Genomic DNA, 21579 nt, shown 5'->3' on the forward strand with positions numbered 1-21579 from the left:
TTTAATTTCAACATAATTCATATTTTACAGAGCTACCTCAAAAAATACTAGGTCCGCTAAAATTGCACCCAGTTCTTCATTTTAGGAATTTCCACTCCCTCCTCACTTACTTTTGTCTCCTCCCACTCTTCCTCCCTCGCCTCGTCCGCTCTGCTTACTTTTTGTGCACACATCAGAGTGAAACGAAGTGCTGTGAAGTTCTGTCGGCAGTCTGTACCTGCTCTCCAAGATGTCTCCAAGTCCAGTCTTCGCTCTGGCTTGCCTCACCACCCTCCTCATCCTCACTTGTAAGTACCCTCTGTGAGTGGGAACAAGATCATTCAGTTGAAAATTCAGAGCGGCTGACAGAATATATTTGGGAAGAAAAAAAAAATCTTACTCTCAAGGTGTCTTTTTGTGTTTCAGGCTTGATGCAAATATGGAGTATTTATAAGCAAGCATAGTTAAAAAGGTCAATTCATTCTTCATCCTCTGAGGCTCAGTCGTACCGATAATTTAAATGCAGGGTTAAAAAGACTTTCTGTCTGATATCACTGTTGTACAAAGTTCTCACAGCTTAACTAGCTATCGTTGAGCCGCATGCTGCTTCACCACATCTAAAGACATGAACTGATTACATGAAACGGCTTCTTCCAATCTAATAATACAAAATAGAAACAAAGTGCAATGCAAACTGAGCCAAGGCACATACATTAGAAAGCAATTCTGTAGATAGATGAACAAAAATACATTATATTTCTTTTTTAGTTTCCAGTGTCGGTGAAAGTGCGGACAACCCGAAACCTGCAGATGTCAAAGGTGATACTCTCATCACATAATCCTGACCCGCAACTGTGGCTAACATTCAAGTGCTGAACTCTGACCCCTCAGAGGCCAGGCGACCCGTCTTCATGCCTGAGACGGATGCTGCGACCTTTTTCAAACGCCGCAGTCGCCGCTCAGTGAGATACTACGAGCAGCTAGGTGAGCCGTGCACCCAGGACACTTGCTACAAAACAGGAGAAGCAAAATATTTGTTATATCCAGTATGGTGTATTGAGGTAATGTTGGAAGCCAGCAGACCTTAGGTGAAAACAGGACAGCGAGGATGATATGTAGTCAAAAATATCAGCGATGGCTGCTAAGTCAATCAAGCATTGTGTCATGCAACAGAAGCCCCCTTGAATATTCATCACACATACACACACACACAAGCCTGCAGAAGGAGTCACGGGATAGTGTGGAGCACTATAATGCCAATGACATACAACACGCTTGGTCGCCATGTGTTCCCAGCTGAGCAGAAGGTGCATCGGGCAAACTCGGAACGCCGGAGAGAGCACAACGAGGAGCAACGCAACGAGTACGAGAACTACGCCGAAGAGGATCGTACCGGTAAACGCTCAGTGACACATGGAAGCAGACATTTTATGGATCCTGAGAGACTCCCATCATGGCAGTACAATTTGGAACCTATAAGACCAAACATTTACTGTACATATAATAAAACTGATGTTGTGTCTTGGAAAAACAATGAGAAAATATTGGAAAATGGATGGATGGATTATTTTTCAAAATCGTCCAGCCCTTCTTTACAAAAACATAATACCCTTCATGGAGTCTAAATATTGCTTTAAAAAAGTACAATAGTTTCTAATACATTTAATACAAAATAAGCATCATCATCCTTGTACCATATTTTTAAATACGGCCTTCCTTTTTTCCAAAATGAATTGTGATATCAGTTCATTTGATGAAATCTTGTCACTACGTTTGACTAATTTGAATGAGTTTCCCCTTTTAACTGCAGAGCAACGGGAAAGGACGAGGGAGAAAGACGAGCAATTTCGAGAGTACAACTACGATGGGCGTTACCCTCGATATCACTGGTTTCACTAAGTGTGTTCAAAGCTAAAGTGAACCGTATATTTTAATATAGCTTCAAATGTCCTAGATAGAAAAAAAAAAATCAACAGGACGCTAAGCCAATTTTCTGCATTGTCCATTATTATTTTTCTTTTTTACATTGTACACTTAAAAATAATAATAAAGGAATCACAATGTAAAGCATTCTTGTTTGAACCGCCTTTTTCCATGCACGTACGAGCGTAATAAAAGGTTACTATTATTGTTACCCGGAGGCATTTGCAACAACTAGTTAAATCTTTACATTCATATTGAAGTTGATTTTCCGAGAGGGAAAGCGGCGGCGGCGGCTGCTTCAATGGACTTTTAATTTATTGGCAGCCTGACAAAGATGAGTTTCCTGGATAGTTTGCACCGCTGATGTCTTTACCACACCGCAGCAACTGTCAGGAATTTGGAATATTCAAATGGAAGGCAGGGTGGGATGGAATAAAAGCGAAGAGGAGGTGAGCTGCACAAGTCATCAGGCTGGAATAATTTCCAGATCGGAAAACACGAGGGAGAAATGCCAAAGAGCTCTCTGTAATTGCTATAAACTGATGTTGTTCATTAAAAAGTGCTGAGATACCACCTGAGACTTCAAGGTTGGCGTGAGCCCCAACACCTGGAGAGGATTACATTAGAGGTGTGTTTTTTTTTTAAACATTTCATATGCTTGTAGAGGGACAAGTGATTAACTTAACAGTTCTCAAATAGCCAAACTGTAAGATGACAACATTTTAACGAATTTGCAACCTTAGATAGATGTTCTTCCAAATTCTAAGATTTCACATGAAGAGATCCTCTCAGGCCAGCTGCTAAATTCTTGGTCTCTATTATGACAAAATCATAGTCAAGTATTTCCTTCTGTATTTCTGGCTCACAGGGAAAACAATATTCCAAGGAACACCCCAAAAGTCAAATAATCAAGTAAGATGCAGACTATTATTTAATATCTTCCCATATTTAGAAATGTATGCAATATGGACAGAAACGATGTGTCATGAAAATGTAAATGATTCCTTTTAATTTCCCACAAATCTCATGTTTGACTACATGATCAGTTACTGAAAAACATGACTTATTTCATAAAAACAAAAAACTGGTTCTACATTGAACTGTTGAGGAACCTTCCATGCTCTTCCCCTCGTGGCTTCAGAAGCTCTCCGCCGATCTTTGGTCCCGTTTTCTCCTACGGGGGGGGGATAAGAAGAAGCAATTTCATTTCGGCTTTCTCCCAAATGCAGACGGAAGCAACGGAAAGAACACCGACATAATCTGCAGACATCCCAAACAAGCGATAACTTGAATAATGATGCTGACTTCACGGTCTAAAGATGACCATCTTCATAAAGACTGGATTGCACAGCTTGTATTGGATGCCTTTAGATAATGAAGGGTTTAAATGAACCAGGAAGAACTTTTACCTTCAGCATTCCATCACGCTGCCACTTAAACAGACCACAATTACTGGAAAGGAAAACAAATGGAAAGTGAAAATATTAGCATATTTCGAGCATCACACCTCCTTCCAGCACTCAAAACTCTTTTCTATTTAAAACTGCACATACCACCGGGTAAAAAAAAAAAAAAAAAAAGTCACCACAATCGACATCTTGGCAAAATTAAAACTCATTATTTTCTTGAAAATATGTCAGAAAAGTTGTTAAATACAGCGACCAATTCGCTATGGAAGTCACTAAAAAAAAATTGTTGTTTTTAAATTTCACATTGCGTCCTACCTGCAGTGTTTGTGCGGCAGCCGGTCAAGGGCGATGGCTCTCTGTCCGCATGGACACTTGAAGAAACGTTTGACGGCGTCGTGCCAGTGAAGAGGGTGATTCTCGCCCACGCAGCGATCCGCCGGCTTAAAATACGTGTAGTTACACTACACGGCAAGGAAACAAGAAGTCATGAAGCACAGCCTTAGTCAAGCCAGGAAGATGCTGGCCTTCTTTTTTTTTTTTAGGTATTTATTCACTTATCACACAAAACGGAAAATACCTTTTTACAGGAAACAGCACGGCACTTCATCTCCCGGATGCCTTTCATTTTCTCCTCCATCTGCTCCTTCTTCACCAGTTGGTCAAAGTATTGCTCTTGCAGCTGATACTCAGCCTGGGAGGGCCAGCAAAAATAAAAATTTGAAGTTAGACAAACCACAGAACAACTGGAGAAAGCAATTTGTGTAGAAATTGTGTGAATGCTGAAGAGCTGGGGCTAAACGGAAAATGCTGTGGAAATAGTTGAATTGCTGAAATGCAAGAATGTGAGACTTGAAGTCGGAATGGTTTGAATCTGTCAAAGGAGGTAAATGTGTAAAATAGGTCTTAATTGTGGAATGTCATTAGTAAAATGTGAGAAGTTTAGAAATCTCCTGAAAGTTTGACCCTGTCAGTCAGAAATTGCAGTGTAAATGTATCTTTTCATTTTTGATTTTGGGGAATATTAATTTTGAAAATGTGGAATTTTTGGAAATGTATGAATAGCATTAGTATGTATTGAATAAGATGAACAGTTTAAAGTTGAAATCGGTCAAAAATATGGAAGGTGGGTATAAATATGTTAATAATAATTGAAGAATGGCATCATGGAAAATGTGACAAAAAGATATTTTGTGAATGTGAAAAATAGTTCCCAAGATGTCCTGAATGAGCTGAACAATTTGAAGTTGGAATGTAAAAAATGAGGAACTTCTTTGTTGAATTCCTCATTCACTCGACTGTTTTGTTGTTCGAATGCATTCATGCAATAAACTTCGGCGTGTAACGTTTGTGTACGTGTTGAGTGCGTCGTACCGCCTGTAGGACGGCGCCATGGAGAGATTTGGCGTTGAGGATCTTTTGAAACTCCTCCGACTGAATGTAGCTAAGTTCATCTCGTTTCTTCTTCTCAGCTGGCTCAACATCGGCATCCGCAGACTCGGCTACGGAGGACAATCAAAGCACGGATGATATTAAACACACAGTGAATATAATACAGTGTAGCAATATGCCAAGCATAACTGACGTCTGCTGGGAGAAAGAAGAGGCAGAGACGGTCCCCAATTAAACTCAGAATCCAGTATATGGCTGCAAGTATTGTTGTATGCCGTTTGTATGTGATGTTGCTCCGTGCTTGTTAAAATATCAGTTGTTTGAAGATGGAGAATTAACATCACTTCTACGCGTCTTTCACATTATGTTAGCATTGATCTAAGTCTAAATGATACGGGTTGGTTGAACATTTTGGTGTTTAGGTAAGGTATACAATGTTTAATACTTTTATGTGCCAATTTTATAGTCAACTTCAACGTGAGTGACAAATGAACAGATCGAAGCGAGTACATTTTGCCTCTACGCGAGCGAGAGAGTGAGGCGCTAAGGAATACTTTAGTTTGTTTTAAATACGTTGGAGTACATTTTGAAAATTTGAATGTGCTTGAAGCGTGGTAAAACAATTTACAACTTTTTTACTTATATACTGTCTACATCATGGACTTTCATTAGCTAAGAGGGGTTTGCTGCAAATAATGGTACGAGGATGCCATTTTTAACTTACAGTAAAAAAATATTTTGTTTTTACTTACAGTAAAAAATATATAGATTTTTTTTAACTTGCAATAAAAAAATTATATTTATATATAGATATTTTTTTAACTTACAGTAAAATATATATATATTACTGTAAAATATATATATATTTTTTTTACTGTAAAATATATATGTATATTTTACTGTAAGTTTAAATAGATATATAATTTATATATATATATAAACAATTAATTTCATTTTTTGGGGGGTTAACTTTAAAATAGGGATTCCATTGTATCTAAGTATGTAATTGGGTCTGGGAAATGTTATATTTTTTTGTAATTTTATTTTGATTATAAATGTTAATTAAAACTAAAACAGGGGTTTACTGTATAAATGGATTGTTGGTATCATTTTTAATTCTAACACAAAAAAGTGTAGTACTAGTACTGTACATATAATTACAATTCAAAGGGGCATTCACTGCACTACATAAAAAACGTGTGTACAATTTTAATTTTCATGAAAAATTTGTTATTTTAGAAATATATATATTTTTTTATTTTATTTTATTACATATATAAATTAAGTACCATTTACCATACATAAAGGAAGTTCCATATGAAACAGAGGATCACTGTAATGTATTCATTGAGTGATAATGAATCCCATTGGAGAAATTATTTTTTGTGTGATTGATGGCTACAATAATACAAATAATACAGAGTGTACCAATGTTTAAATTGAATAAAAAAAAATAAAGGTAATTTTATTTGTATTATTATTGTGTAATTTAAAGTGAAAAAGGGTTTGATTGTAGTGTGTATACCGTCGGGTGAGGTGAGACTCTTCTCTACACGGGCGCTGATTTCGCTGCTGCTCGTCCTCTTCCTCTTGACAGCGTTGGGGTCTTCCTTCTCCAGCGCCATCCCCTTCGCTTTCATCTTCTTCAGAGCTGCTCGCTTGGCAGCGGAGAGGCTCAGGGCGGCGGCGGCGGCGGCCGGCACGAGAGGCGGGCTGCCGTCGAAGAAGAGGACGTCCTCGCCCTTTGAGAAGCCTCGGCCCAGCGTGGGGGTTTGCGGCATCGCGGGGCTTTGGGTGGTCTTGGGGACGCCGGAAGCTGCTTTGGGGGATGCCAGTAACGAGGACGCGGTTGACTTTGGCACTTTGGCCGCCTGGTTGCCCACCACCCTACGTTGGCGGTTCAGCAGGAACTCCCTCTGCTTCTGTTTCTGCTGCTTTAGAAGGTCTGACGCTGTGATGGACTGAACAGGAGCTCCCTGTGGGTCTTTGGAGTCTGACGGAGAAGACAAAAAGTCAGTGGATTGAGCCCACATGATGAGACGCATTTGTCTCGGTTGCGCACCTGGTGCCTTTGTCAGGTGCTTCTTTAGCTGCTGAGCTCCTGGTGACGGCACTGACATCAAGCTCTTGAATTCATTTGAACAATTTGAAACTTCACCAAACTTCATTGCTACAAAAAAGAAACAGCTTCTCAACATTAGAGTTCCACTTGTTCAGAATTCCTTTGCTTTATTTTTATTTACTCATTTTTAAATGTTCCCATAGTTGGTGTACAAAAGATTGAATGAAGTGTCTGTTGACCGTATGAATTATTGAAGCTGCAGCCGACCTTACCAAGCATTTTAGCCTGAAGGATGTGACGAGCGGAACCTTTCACAAAGAGCTTGTCCAAAGTTGTCTGTCCTGTTTTTTGGGGTTTGGATGCAGCTCTGCAACACATATGGACGTACTTAGGGAAATGTCTCCAAATGTCACTTGCGAGCAGAAGCCGTCGTTCGACTCACAGTGACGCTGCACAGGCGGCCGACGAGACGCCGCCGTAATGGAAGCCGTCCTGACAGATGCGCTCCCGGAGACTGACGCCCTTCACCTTGTTGGGCGCCTTTCCAGAGAACGACGACTGCAGCTCGGACCTCTTAGAGCTCATCTTCGTGTACTGGGCCTTGACGTGATATTGGCAATACTGGCACTCATACTGAACACAGGAAAAAGCATGCAAATGGATATTAGCTCAAAAGAATTTCCTAAAAAATAAAATAATTCACTATATTTTTTATTGTAATATTTATCATTATTGTAATATAGAATTAATCAAAAGATTTACCAGTAAATATGTTAAATATTCATGTAAAATAGTTAATTTATGCAAATCAGTGCTGTACATAGGATCCTCAAATAAATATAATTAAAATATAAATACAATATCATTGTCATTATTTAAAATTAATTTAACAATTGACCTACCAATTATGTATTCAAATAAATCAATACATTTTGAATTCATGGTTAAAATTGTGTATTTTAATAATAAAATATTACGTTAATTTATTTAAAAATAATTATGCAATCAATTTATTACATAAATAAAACATTCTTAAATGTATATGTGAAATAATAAATAATAAAAATAATGTATTTAAATTTCTAGTTATATTATTTACAGGTTACATCACTAAAATTAACCATTTTATTTATGGAAACAATACATATATTAGTAGAATTGCTTATTTTACAAATATGTGTACTTTACCAATTACGAATCAATCTACTAGCAATTATTTAATGGGAAATTAATTTAAAAAAAATAATAATTACATTTTATAGAACTAATTTTCGGGGGGGTTGTCAAAAAGATTGCAATAAATATTATAGGACCTGGGCCTGATTACGAATGAGCAGAACTGTTGTCAGCCTTTCTTTCATATATTAGGGCCAGTAATTGACAGTATTACCATGTTAACAAGCTGAGAGCAGGGGTCTCCGTTTTTCTTCATGGCTTTGCATGTGCCGTAATCTTGAGCTTCACCCATCAGCAACACCTTCTGTGGGTGATCCACTGTCAAACTGACCTGCATGTCACAATATACAAGCTTTTTTCATTTCAAAATGTCATCATGACAATTCTCTATAATGTAAAACATCAACGAACTGCCTCGAGTCAAATGGTAGAGGTGACAAGGAACATAACTTGATTGCTCTATGGAAATGAATGAAGCCTTGATAAGAAATAAACCCTACAATGGCCATTTTATTCAAGTTTGCCATGTGCTCACCCCGTCATATCCGTCTTTTTGTTTCATGGAGTTGGGGTTGAGGATTCCGATTACATTGCCCGTTTCAGTCTTCCAGTGCTCCTTGTGGACATCGCCGAATAGCAAGAGCGACACAAACACATCCAGATTGTGGAGGTCGTTCAACTTCCAGATGCTAAATGTTTTACCCTTCATAGACAGAGATGTCACAGGATAAAATATTGATAACACATCATTGGATCTAATCTCAGGGAAGTGGCGGCAGATATTTACACTGCTGCTGCTTTGCGGTGTTGCCTTGGTGACCAGCACGCCAAACGTCACCCAGTCGCTGTCCTCCAGCTTCTCGCGTTGCAGGCGCTCCGGCACCTGTGACAGGCGGATCAGGCGGCGGTCAGCCATCTTGCGGTCCATATCGCTGGATGAAACGAGCGGCTTTCTGAAACATACACAAAACATCTGATTTTGTAACGCACACTTCCCTGAGAACAAAAAAACAAAACAAAAAAAACACATACACACTAAATCCTGACCTGAGCCGCAATCCGGAGTATTTCTCCATAGCCACATCTTTAGGAAAATAGTCCAGTTTAGGCTGTCCCACTGAAGAAGTCGAGCGGAATCTGCTCTGGAAGCTTGTAGACGGGCGCTGAGGAGTGGCCGGCTTGCTTGTTCTTTCCACGGGCAGGAAGGAGCTTCCCATCTTAATCTCTACCAATGGTACTCTGGCTTCTGATATACAAAAAAAATACGCAGATGAATGAGACACTCCAACGATGGGATGTTCAATCATGTGATGCATTTACCTGGTGAAGTGCTGTGTTTGCTTTGGTGTGCCATTCTGGGTTTGCGTTTAAAAGAGTCAGCGTTGCTCAGCTCGGAGATAAAGTCACAGGACTCCTGCACCTTCTGACTTCCTGTTCTGGCTGAATTGGACGATGATGTCCCTGATAATAAAATGAAACAGACTGTTATGCATGATTCTTTTCTCACGTGAGGGCATTACAGTAAGCAAGTATGACGATGAACTGTGACAGAGCGGGTGAGCACTATATTAGCACATTTTGTAATCTCCTTCTGTGACTGTGAATCTTTTTTACCCGACTGATTGTTTATATTCTGTGTCACAGCAGCTGGCTTCACGGGGATACGCTTGGCAGCGGCCTGGCTGGGAGGTGACGGTTTCAGAGCGGGTGAGTTCTCTGATGGTTTCACCGAGGATGACGAGCAGGAAGCACCCTGGCTTGCCTCTAGCTGCCTCTGCAAAGCCTGCATTTTCTCCTGCATCTGCCTCATCTCCTCTGAACAGGATGGAAGGAAATTAATATGTTATGAATCAATAAAACATCAACCTAAAGTGTGTCCCGTGAGCAACAACACGGATACAAACCTTGTAGCTCTTCTTGAGACCTGTTAAGACTGTCACTGGCTTTGCTTTTACTTTCCTTAGCCACTTGCTCTTCTTTTTCAATATCATCTACATCTCCAAAAAGCTCCGACAAGTCTTCCTCCGGCTTCACAGATCGTCTTTCGTCATATTCGTCCCGGCTGTCATTGTCAAACAGGCTATCCAAGTCATCTACCTGCTGCAGCTCCTCTCTACAGCCCTCATTCTCCGACATTAGGGCTGTCAAAATGTCCAGATCGTCTTCACCTGAACAGAGAGTACCATACTGTAAATTAATTACTGCTTCACACACTGTTGAGGTGTTATACATCTATTTTCTATGCCACTTGTCTTCATTAGGGTTAAAGGTGAGCTGGAGCCTATCCCATCTGATTTTTGGTGAAAGGTGAGGTACAACCTGGACTGGTCGCCAGCCAATCGCAGGACATTGACATACAACACTTCTCACTTACACCTATAGACAATTATAGTCTTCAAACATTTCTCACTCACAGTCACACCTATGGACAATTTAAGAGTTTTCAGTAAACCTGACATGTAGGTCTTTGGAACGTGGAGTAAGTCTTAAAAAATTACAAATAAAATAAAACTACTTACAATCCATCATAGAGCAGAGTCTGCCTGGGTACAGCTGCCAAGCTACAGAATGACACAGACACTCATCACATCAGTGTAAATGGCAGTTAACGTTTCAAGTGCAGTATAGGACAAAACACATTTTAAAACCATCATTAAGAGTCGCGAATACTACTTTGAAAGTCACAATACAGTCAGTACACTAAATCCAGCTACTCTGACCGTTCTGAGTAGAAGACTTACCAGCAAATGGCCAAATTTACACGTTGCGTGTCTTCTATTGTATAAAAAAGAATTCAAATGTATTTAGTTTCGATATTTTACGATTTGATCATTAATACAAACAAATATGAGTACTGTATTTATTCGTTTAACAAAGCATCTTTTAGCTGCTATCCTCCCCAAAGCGAGGGAGAAAAATCCAAACTGGCGCTAAACAGAGGACCCCACTGTGTTGTTAAAATCACTTTTAGGTGTCTCATATGTGCCTGAGTGTAAAACGTATTTACTTTGGATTTACTTATTAGTAAAGGCTATTTTTTTTAACTACAAAATAAAATACACTAAGTGAATGGGAGGGAGGATAAGCATTTCAATGGCACTATTTTTTTTAAATCTTAAACGCAAAGAGCGGCAGATTTTCTGACACCAAAGTAGGCGGACCCTATTACAGAGGTCCTGAAGAGTAGAAAAAGATTCATGTTTTGCGTTCATGTTTCCCTATATTACATGATCAGAATTGACATAATTTTTGGAGGGCGGTGTTACTGTTCACAAGGAATTATATGGGTAAGAAATAACTTTAATGCAGTATTAAGAGAAACGTATAATCTTTCATTTTGTTTTGCCCCGTTAGGGGTCGCCACATCGTGTCAATCTTTTAATTTTCCAATCTGTACATCATGGCCTGCCTCATCACTCTCTTGAAAACTTTCCCCTTCATCCAACCAGAGACTCTTCTGTCACATAACACCCCTGACTTTCCTCCACCTGCCCCAACATGCTTGGATCCGTTCTTCACCTCTTTATCGCATTCACCATGAGATTAAGGGGCGTGTAAAGTCAATAGCAGGTTAAAGATGGTAAACGATTGAGAATTAACGTGAAACTGTCATTTGTCTTCACAGTATGGAGGAAGGCGACGACGATCCGGTTCTTAGTGTTGTCAAATGGCAGGATTTTCTTCAGGACTACAGCAAAGATGGGGACTACATCCACGGCTTTGTGACTACTGAGTCAAGTGTAGACAATATCCTGGAACTGTACAGAAGAGCTACTAAAACGACATTCTGCACCCGCCGCTCCTCGTCATTGCAGTTTGATCCGCTCAAATGTAAGAATAAGAAGTTCTGCACACGCTCTTTCGCCTTCTGCAGGACCATCAGCCCACGCATCATCGACGATGGCGTTCCCTTTACATATGGTGGCATGAAGACGCTGGAGTGCCAGTATGGACCTAAAAGGGAACATAAAAGAAAGAGCGATATTGAAACAACACATTCTGATGAGAATATGAGAAGCGATTATGAAAGTATGACGGTATCCTGCGGACTACAGAAGATGCCCAAAAAGAGACTTTCCACTGGCGTCACCAAAAAGAAAGGATGCCAAGCAAAAATCTCAGTTTGGCACATCTGCAGGTTGCCCGAGTACGTTGTGACGGCGAAGAAGAGTGTGACAATTTGGCAAACCAAAGCCAAAGAGAGGCTGCTGCAGGACTTGGAGGCAGGGAAGGAAGTGACTATGGAGAGCCGGTTTTACATCAGTATCCCTCTCCAGCGAGCGCACACCGAACACTTGGCGTGCGGCCAAACCGAAGCCCAGCCGCTCCATCCGCAGATCATCCAGTGGATCGAGCAGCTTGTTGAAGAGGGCATCACCGCCACGAGGGACGTGCAGGCAGTCCTCAGGCGCAACGTTCAAACCAAAATGTCTGATGTAGTAGCACCAGATGAGCAGCACCGGGCATATTATCCCACGCTTAAGGACATAGCCAATCATGTCTATAAAGCCAAAGTGAAACGGCAAGCTGTATATGGGCAGAAAACTGATGACATCACGCCTACAACTCTCTTACTTGACACGTCATATAACCAAGATCCTCATCAATCGTTGCAAGTAAGTTAAATGAGCTGAATTGTGCGTGCGATTCAATTTAATGCATTTTTTGTTTTACAGTTGACAAGCTACGGAGATGAAGCTGTCTGGAAAGCAAGAATGGAGCTGCACGAGGAACTCAACGCCATGTGGATGTCATCCAACGATTGCAATGACACTGTCCCGCTGGCTGAGCTCAAGGCGGCCATCAAGACGCTCCACGATCAGTTTGTTGCTAACCAAGCAGAGCAGAGACACACACCAAAGCAGAAAGAGAGCAGCACAGAGACGTCCGCTTTTTCACAGGCAAAGATGTCAACGGTGGACAATCAATTGCGCATGTACGTGACACTGCAAGACTAAAATGAACTTTCTTACGACTACTGGATTTGTATGTTTATTTTATTTAATTTTTTTTGAATGTTTATTTTGATATATATATATATATATATATATATATTTTTTTTTTTTTGTGACCGATGAGCGCACTCTGTTGAAGTAAACCTCAAATCCAGAAAAACATTGACGGGAATGAAGAAATATGTTTTTGTTATCATTTGGTTATGATTGCCATTGTGTCACAAATAGTTTTGCTGGAATAACAAGATAGGACAAGATTAAATCATTTTGAAATGCACCGACATGCTCTCATTAATCATAATCAAACATTGTGACCTGATTACATTTATTTATTTAAATTTACAGAACAATGCAGTCAACTTACATTCTGCAAGAGTAGTGTGAGTATGAGTTTGAGGAAGCTCAAACCTGGATAACAAACAAGTTATCCAGGTTTGAGCTTCCTAAAATTAAATATCTGCTTGTAATATGTGCCAGATGACACATCTCTGAGAAAAAATACCCAATACAAAAGCCCCAAGTGTCTTAATGTTTCTCAGCTTGTCTTGACTCACACAAACTGTGAAATTACATTAACTCATTCACTGCCATTGACGGCTATAAACGTCAAAAATTCATTTGAACTATTTCTATTAGTTTAACATTTTTCCCACTTTAGTTAAGAGTATGAAAACCTAGAAAACAATTTTTTATTGTACATTTAGAACAGATATAAAATTTGTGATTAATCGTGTTTTTTTGTTTTTAGTTGATCAGACAAAACAAGTTTGTCCCCTTTTATTTTTTTGCTTTACTTGGAATTTGAATTTTGCTTTTTATTGTCTTTTTTCTTTTAAAAATTAATGAAATAAATTGATTGGTTAACTTAACTAGTGAAGTCATGCAATTAATTATGATTAAAAATGTAATCGCCTGACGCCCCTAATTTTTAATAATCTTTTTTTTTCTTTAAAAAAAGAAGAATATATTATTTATTTATTTTTATTTTTTTTTAAAAAAAAAAGAAAGAAAGAAAGAAGAAAAGATTATTAAGAATTAGGAGCGTCGTGGGATTACATTTTGTAATGATAATTGCATGACTTCACTAGTTAGACTTCACAAATTTAATATCTGTTCTAAATATACAATCTACATTTTTTTCTAGGTTTTCATACTCTTGTTAACAAAAGTGGAAAAAATGTTCAACTAATAGAAATAGTTCACATACATTTTTTACGTCTATAGCAGTCATTGGCAGTGAATGAGTTAAACAAAAAGTACATTAACTCTTGCATATGAGACAGATTTATAATCTCATCACAGGAGTGTAGGTACAACCAGAGGAAGACTCAGATTAAAGTGCGAATACAGCTAATACTATTAATCAGGAGTGACGAGGAGCTAGTTGATACAGTCCATGATGTGGATTTGCAGGGTATCGAGATCTGGCAGCATTTCGTTGCACTTTGGACAGATGTGATCAGGAATACTGCCCTGATGCTGCCAGTCAGTGCCTGCAAGACAGAAAACTGCTGAGTGGACAGTAGCTTCTCCCAGAATGTTGCTTTTAAAGCACCACCGTGGCCAATAAATAAAAACATACCTCTTGAAACAAAAGCTGCACCTTGTGTGTTTGGATTTGCCACATGTCTCCTTTGCATGTCACTCATACTCTGCCTGTGGACGCGCACAAAAGAATTCCAGAGAGGTGAGGAAACATAACGTTACCTTTAGATTGCCTTTAGTGGGAGGCAGCAATGAACAGATGAATCCTGAGCATATCTGAGCTGCATATTACTCAACAAGGAATTATTTTCAGCAAAAGTGACACTCGTGATAAGCTATGACAGTTTTGCTTCTTGCGTACTCCTCTGTGGCCATTAAAACACATATTTGGTTCATCAAGTTACCTGACAACACTTGAGAGGTCATTTAATTTCCTGTTTGTAGCCATTTTCCATTGACTGCTAGCTACAGTTCTGGTACTGTTTTTCGGTCTTTGGGCATACCGGCTCATTGAGTTGATCCGCTCCAGCAGATGGTTGTTCTGCTTCTTCACGTACTCCATCTGAACAGCCAGACGCTCCCTCTCCTCGTGCAGTTTCTCCCTCGCCGCCCGCTCGGCGTAGAAATCAGAGCAGTAGACTTGGGCCTGCGGAGAGGGGCAAACACCAGATTTCAAACACATAAACTCCACTTTGTTACTCAGTATCATACTGAAGAGTGGGGCTGGGCAAACTTTTGTGTCTTGAGCCACGTTTGATTTTTATTCAAGATTAGTCTGGTCAATCAAAGGTAAGGTCAAAAGAAAAATGTGGTATAATAAAATGATAATTCTCATGTTTTTTTAATTTTATTTGTAATTTAATTCTAATTCTCTAGCCATTTATTTTAAATAGTTTATGACCAACAGCATTTTTTTTTTAAATGCCAATTTTATAATAATATTAAAATGCCACATGATTATTTCACAAACACAAACATTTTGGCATTCTAAAATGATCATTTATAATTTTTTAAATAATTTCATTGAAAATAAAAATTAATTAATATTAATAAAATTAATGTTACATATTATTTTTATTACAATATTGATAATGAACTTACTTTAAATAAATTAGGCAATTAGTTAATCCAATAAAAAAATATTTTACTACTACTAATTTGTGTTTTACGGACAATTACATAAAAAAAAACATGCTCATTTTCTTATTTCCAATCGTTTTATAATTTACACCCAAAAAAAAAAGTTTCATTAAGGATGAGCGCCAACCTGTGCCTCCAAAACAGAAATGGTCTCCAGCTCCTTCTCCTTCTCGAAAATCTCCTGCTTCAAGCTGTCGATGTTCTCCTGCTTGGTGGCCAAGGCCATCTCGGCGGCGCTCAGCTGACCTTGAAGATCGTCCACTACCTTTCTTTCCACCAGCACAGCCTGCAGCATCAAGAGTGACTGAATGATTAATAACCCCCGCAAATGTAGTTGCCCTTAGACTCATCTGTACTGTTTTTCAGACAGCAACAAAAACTGTTTGATTGGGCCTGTTTTGTACAAAAATACCCCCCCCCCCCCCATTTCATAGCTGTTGGGACCATTGAAATAAGCTTTTGGGAAAGATTAAAGCTTTATATGTTGTCGGGGGAGTGGGGGTACATAATTTGATGACTTCAGCTGGTAGCAACGTGCTAATCAACGAGAATGTAACAAAACCAAAAAAAACATTTATTTTAGCAATTATTGAATTATCTTAGAGTACAATTGTGGGAAGGTGTTGTGTTAAACTTAACTTGTAGTTAAAATGTAGTCTTTATCAGATACAAATTGACTAATCTTATTTGATTCTACACAAAAAAATAATAATCTGTGCTTCACCCGACATTCTAAAAACAAGCATCTTAGGTTAAGTGCAGACTCTTAACTATCTATCCATTACAGTGAATGCGAGTGTAGATGCTCTGGGATAGGCTCCAGCATACCCCGGGATCGTAATGAGGACAAGGGGTATAGGAAATGGATGAAAATTGAAATTTTGCCGTGTATGCAATGTTCATCAAAAATTCATTTGAACTATTTCTATTAGTTGAAATTTTTTTCCACTTTTGTTAACAAGAGTATGAAAACCTAGATTTTTTATTGTACATTTAAGACAAATATAAAATTTGCGATTAATCGTGAGTTAACTAGTGAAGTCACGCGATTAATTACAATAAAAAAATTGTATTGCCTGCCGCCCCTAATTTTTAATAACCTTTTTTTAAATGAATTTATGGCAGAGAATGAGTTAAATGCTTATGAGAGGCCCCAATGTCTCGGAATGCTTTTACTTAATGGGGGAAACCAGTGAAAAATGTTTTACATTCATACCTCTCTCCTGCTCTTCTCTTCATGGAGCTCATTGTAGTCATCAAACAATTTGGTGTAGGCGTCCTTCAGCTGGACGAGGTTGCTCCTGAGATGAGCACAGCATTTGTCAAGTCTGATTGCAATAACATGCAAACTCAGTGCAGAATCCCTGTGCGCGAACACGTGCGTTCACAGACCTCTCCTCCCCAGCCTTCTTCTGCACGATTAAACTTTCTGCTTGCATGCTGTTGAGCTGCAGCTTCAGCTGTCCGTTCTCCAATTTGACTGCCTGTGTATCTGCCAGCAGGGTCTTCAGATTGGCCACCTCGTTCGCCACCTCGCGACATCTAGGAGAGGCAAGTTGCAGCGCTGTAGTGCCATCCCGACTAAACGTGAGCTCTCGTTAAAGGCATTTGCCAACAAACCGGTCCTGCAGGTTCTTCTTCATGCCTTCTGCTTCGTCCAGCTTGCTCTGGGCCTGCTGCAGCTCTTGAAACACCGTCATCATCTGCGATTTGATGAACTCGGATGCCATCTGGAACGCAAGACAAACATTCCAGACAGCTTAGAGAAGTGATTCGCAACCATTGTGTTGTGAGAATTGATCAGGTATGTTGCGGGAATTTACTCACACACACACACACAAACATACAGTAAGTACCTGGTCCTCCTCCACATTGTCTCTGATCTCTTCTGTCATGTTGGTCTGTGTTGTTGCGGCAACATGCAGACTTCTTCTTTCCTCCATTGCTCTTATCCTGATAAGAGTGCAAAAAACATTGAGGACACTGCATATTCTAATAATAAATGGAAGACGGTCCGCACCTGAAAGGTCAAAATGTGGAAACACCGTGATTTAAAAAAATAAATAAATACCAATGAACAAATATTGAATGTTACAAGATATAGTGAACACCCACATACTGCCCGTGGCATTCACAAATTCAGCTATTTGGGAATGTTTTAGTCACCTATCTATCACCTACCTTATTTTTAAATATCGTAATTGCCTAAGTCCTTTTTTTGCTAAAATTATTTTTTTGCATAAATCATCTCATGATGCAATTGGTTCAATTTTTTTTGTGTTTTCCGAAAAATCTGAAAAAAATGACTTTGGCTTATATGAAATTATTGATATATGAAATGATGTTCTATACATTAGTAAGTTAAATGAAAATTTGTTGCAAGATTTTTCATTAGAGCTGCTCGATTATGAAGAAAATATTAATTATGATTAATTTGGTAATAATCGTAATCACGATGAGACAATCATTTGTTTTTTGGGACAAAACAAAGAACATGTTTAAACATGTGAAAAATATTAAGACAAATACATTTCTTTGAAACACTATAATTATGCAAGTTCCTTTTGGACCAGACAAGATTTATTAGTCATTTTAAAATAAAATAAAAGGTACAAATATATACATTTAAACAACTAAAAAATTTGAATAATAATCTTTTATTTTTGTGTATGATTATGCCGATTTTGTAATTGTAGAGTGTATTAATTGAATTTCGATTAATTGCTCAGTCCTATTTTTCATTAAAACAAAAAAGTGTTTTATTGATATTGAAAAAAAAAACTTTTTAAAATGTAACATCAATGATGTTAAATACGACGGCGTATTAGGTAGGGCCACATATAAATATATATATTTTTAAGAGGGCAGGGGACTCGTAAATTTATAGTTTATAAAGTGGCAGATTTGCAAGAAAAAAACTCAGATATTTACGAGAAATGCGCGTAGCGTAGCTATAGTCCAATGTGAAGATTCATTGGTGGTTAATGGGACAGACACAGTTTATAAAATGAAAAAATGCTGGAAACATAAATGTACAAGTAAATATAAATTTTAACAAATTAATTTAAATGCTTGATCGTCCGGGTGTGAATGCGCGGCATCTTTGTTGCTGGCTACACAACGCTTCAAAGAGCGAATGCTTAACATTATACGGTTAATCTCTGCTAAAGCAATTACTATCTCCTTATTTGGAAACCCGACCGAAAAGTATTGGCACAAACAGTCGAGTAGTACGCTACGTGTAGTTCTTGTAACTTTCTGAGTTTTTTTCTCAGAATATTTCCCCCGCCCTCTAAAAAATATATATTTATACGTGGCCCTAATATGCTGTCGTAGTTAAACGATAAAGCATTTTTTCATTAAAAAAAATATTACACCAACATGAACTTTTTGTAATTCAGACTTCTTTCTCTATTTTTTTCTCCTCAAAATAAAAAACTACTTGTAATACAACGCCGAGCGCTTTACATGTCAACGGTAGCTTGCAGCTCAGCCTGCAGCCGCTCGGCTCGCTGGGTCTCGTTCCTGAGGGACTGCAGCAGGTGGCTGACGGTCACCTCCTCGCTGTCCAGACGGGACGCCATCATGCTCGCGTCGGGACATTTACTACTCCCGCAGGCGCCCTTCATGCTGACGCCGTCTTCGTCCTGAAAAGACACAGTTGATGAAAAGAAAAAAGACAAAAATTAGCAGGATATGCCCGAACCATGATTCAGGGTGCCTAAACGTTTAAGACCTAAATCTAGACCTAAAGAAATATGAATTTAGAAAAAAAAAATTGACAACAATGTGGTATTTTCTTGAACATTTGAACATTCAAAATTCCAAACCTCCAATGATATCCAAATCTTGAAAATTCTAACTTGCCATCATCATATATATTATATCTTATTTTATAATCTTATATAAAAACCAACTCGGTTCTTGCTCTGACATTGAGAAAAAACAATAATATGGATCACAGCTTGAATATTAAACATTGCTAAAGTGCCTTCAGGGTTTTTTTTTTCTCCTCACAGACATATTGATGATCTCGATGAAGGAGTCCTCACGGGAGTTCTGGTTGGCCTTCAGCTGCAACTCAGAGTTGAGAGCCACCAGGTCGTTCTTCTCAGCCTGCAGTCGGCTTACCTGAGCACGCAGGGCGTCCATTTCGGCGCGGTGACTAGAAGTTGCGACCTGGAAATTACATGTTGAATGCTCTTTGTAAATCTGCGGTTTAAGCTTTTTTTTTTCTTTTTTACAGCAGAACTACTAAATGTAATGCCCTCACATGTGGGAAAGGAGAGCCTGTTCACTCACCTGTGAGCCATCCAAAGCACTGACTGACTTTGATGCCTGCGCCAGTTTCTGACTCATTTCTTGGTTTTCAACAGCCAGTTTGTCCATTTGAACCCGGGCCTCCCCAAGCTTGCTCTCCAGGAAGATCCGCTCCGCTCGCTGCTTCTCGCGCCACAAGGACAGCTCCTCAAAACGCTCTTTCATCGTCAGGTTGGTCTGACGCAGAGCCTCTGCAAGAGCAGTTGAAGTTAATGGTTTAACAATAATAAGTTAACAACAGCGAGCCCACAACTTTCTCTCACCTTTCAGGTTGCGATTTTCCTGGATAAGAATCTTCATCTGGAGTAAAGCCTCCTCGGGTGTTACCACCAAAGTGGGGGGGCGAGCAATGTCCCCATTCATTAAGGGACCACCTGATGCCATCATGCTGAGAGACTAAATAAGACATAATGTTGTCTTTATAATATATATATATTTTTTTTTTTTTTAAGTGTTGGAATTAGGGTAGCGAAGGGATTGACAGCCAGTTAATTTCAAAGTAAACAAACATCATATCACAATATTGTGTGTCGCAAAATTTGAAAATTCCTTTCAGTTTGCGAGCCTTTCAAGTGATACTGTAATAGAGGTAGATATTAGTTATACTGGTTTGAAGTGGAATTGCTTTTTTAATAGTATTTTTTGAGTTTTGCATTTCCCACTGTGGTAGATGAGTTTATTAATTGATCACAGGGTATTGTGGGTATTGTAATTACAAAGCCTGACGTGACTAAGGATTTCAGGGCATGCTACAACAACAAGGAAACAACTAGGCACTTTGAAATTGTATTATCTCGTCAGCAGGCCATATGTCCGGAGGTCCACGTAACAAATTTGAGCAGTTGCTCCCTTGGAAAGTGTTTTAAGAGCAAATAAAGCACACCCACAGTGGCAGTTTCAGGTTGTAATAAATTAATGTAGTATTTACTCTGAGACGTTTTGATGTGCGTGTTTAGCTTCATCAGTAATTCTTACTGTATTACTTTTCAGTATGAGTTGTTTTCATTGTGGTGAGGAGTGAATTCCCATAGTTTTGGACGAACCAAGTACTACAACATTATCCATCTACTTTCTGTTTCGTTCCATAATAAACGACAAGCCAACTTCGCTTTTCAATTTACCAGTCACTTCAACACATTTCCGCCGAACTGCGTCACAACAAAACATTAAATGAACTCAAAACTGACCTCTAGTGGGACCCAGAACGCAATTTCGGACGTTTCGAACACAAGTAATCAACACTTGAGCCTAAGGTTAGAGAAGAGTTGGATTATTTTGAACCTTGCAATGTCTGCTTCTGGTTCTGGGGTAACTACCAAGTTCAACCCTGAAAGCAAACAACTTCTGGTTTGAGACTTCAAAATAAGATAAAAACAGATCAACAAACCTGGCGTGAGAACACCGGAATCCTTTATTCTGAAAACGGCTTTGTCTGGTTTTCCTGTTATAAGCAACGTGTACTTGCTGAACCATTTCCTTGACAAAGAAGCTGCCATCTGCATTGACAAACGTAATGGACTATATGCCACGGAGGATGCGGGACTTCCGACTTCCGGGTTTTCACCCATTAACTTTGTTTCCGTTTCTGGTTTGCGACGTGTGGGCCGCGTCCCAGTACTCTGTCGACAAGTGCGAGACTGGGAGAGTGTAGTGTCTGTCTCAGTGTCCGAAGCATTTCAGATAGCCGAGACGCCCTCCTGCCGATGAGCGGGAGCGCACGGTTGGGAGGCGCGGGGGTGGG

At 39.1% G+C, this 21579-nt stretch overlaps 4 protein-coding genes across 5 annotated transcripts; 2 read left to right on the forward strand and 2 right to left on the reverse strand.

The window, feature by feature from the left end:
* The first annotated feature begins 118 nt into the window (after positions 1-118).
* ucmaa (upper zone of growth plate and cartilage matrix associated a) lies at positions 119-1990 on the forward strand. The gene is made up of 5 exons (XM_086060336.1): positions 119-287; positions 748-798; positions 871-963; positions 1276-1374; positions 1790-1990. Exons 1-5 carry the CDS (start codon positions 230-232, stop codon positions 1876-1878), a joined length of 390 nt encoding a protein of 129 aa, XP_085916462.1. The 5' UTR covers positions 119-229; the 3' UTR covers positions 1879-1990.
* Positions 1991-2900: 910 nt separating this feature from the next.
* Positions 2901-10850, reverse strand: mcm10 (minichromosome maintenance 10 replication initiation factor). The gene is made up of 18 exons (XM_086059681.1): positions 10680-10850; positions 10458-10499; positions 9843-10106; positions 9553-9753; positions 9259-9399; positions 8986-9184; positions 8726-8891; positions 8474-8641; positions 8153-8269; positions 7205-7395; positions 7035-7129; positions 6763-6870; positions 6226-6693; positions 4683-4810; positions 3889-4002; positions 3627-3772; positions 3312-3354; positions 2901-3076 (listed from the first exon to the last, which is right to left on the reverse strand). The coding sequence occupies exons 2-18, from the start codon at positions 10465-10467 to the stop codon at positions 2993-2995; spliced, it is 2643 nt and encodes an 880-aa protein (XP_085915807.1). The 5' UTR covers positions 10468-10499; positions 10680-10850; the 3' UTR covers positions 2901-2992.
* Positions 10851-11101: 251 nt separating this feature from the next.
* On the forward strand, positions 11102-13170 carry LOC147160078 (calcium-responsive transcription factor-like). The gene is made up of 3 exons (XM_086058380.1): positions 11102-11225; positions 11564-12554; positions 12615-13170. Exons 2-3 carry the CDS (start codon positions 11565-11567, stop codon positions 12894-12896), a joined length of 1272 nt encoding a protein of 423 aa, XP_085914506.1. The 5' UTR covers positions 11102-11225; position 11564; the 3' UTR covers positions 12897-13170.
* A 720-nt stretch (positions 13171-13890) lies between these two features.
* On the reverse strand, positions 13891-21379 carry optn (optineurin). 2 transcript variants are annotated; one of them, XM_086058379.1, is made up of 13 exons: positions 21226-21379; positions 20102-20234; positions 19821-20029; positions 19536-19697; positions 18987-19165; positions 17375-17471; positions 17139-17248; positions 16911-17060; positions 16735-16819; positions 15646-15804; positions 14882-15024; positions 14476-14549; positions 13891-14386 (listed from the first exon to the last, which is right to left on the reverse strand). In XM_086058379.1, exons 2-13 carry the CDS (start codon positions 20223-20225, stop codon positions 14274-14276), a joined length of 1605 nt encoding a protein of 534 aa, XP_085914505.1. In that variant the 5' UTR covers positions 20226-20234; positions 21226-21379; the 3' UTR covers positions 13891-14273. The 2 variants fall into 2 exon arrangements, with proteins under 2 accessions (XP_085914505.1, XP_085914504.1); XM_086058378.1 differs by lacking the exon at positions 21226-21379 and adding an exon at positions 21026-21190.
* Positions 21380-21579: the final 200 nt, after the last annotated feature.

Source organism: Leptonotus elevatus, chromosome 17, assembly GCF_054856555.1.
Source record: "Leptonotus elevatus isolate MCC_2025b chromosome 17, RoL_Lele_1.0, whole genome shotgun sequence".
NCBI classification, from domain to species: Eukaryota; Metazoa; Chordata; class Actinopteri; order Syngnathiformes; family Syngnathidae; genus Leptonotus; species Leptonotus elevatus.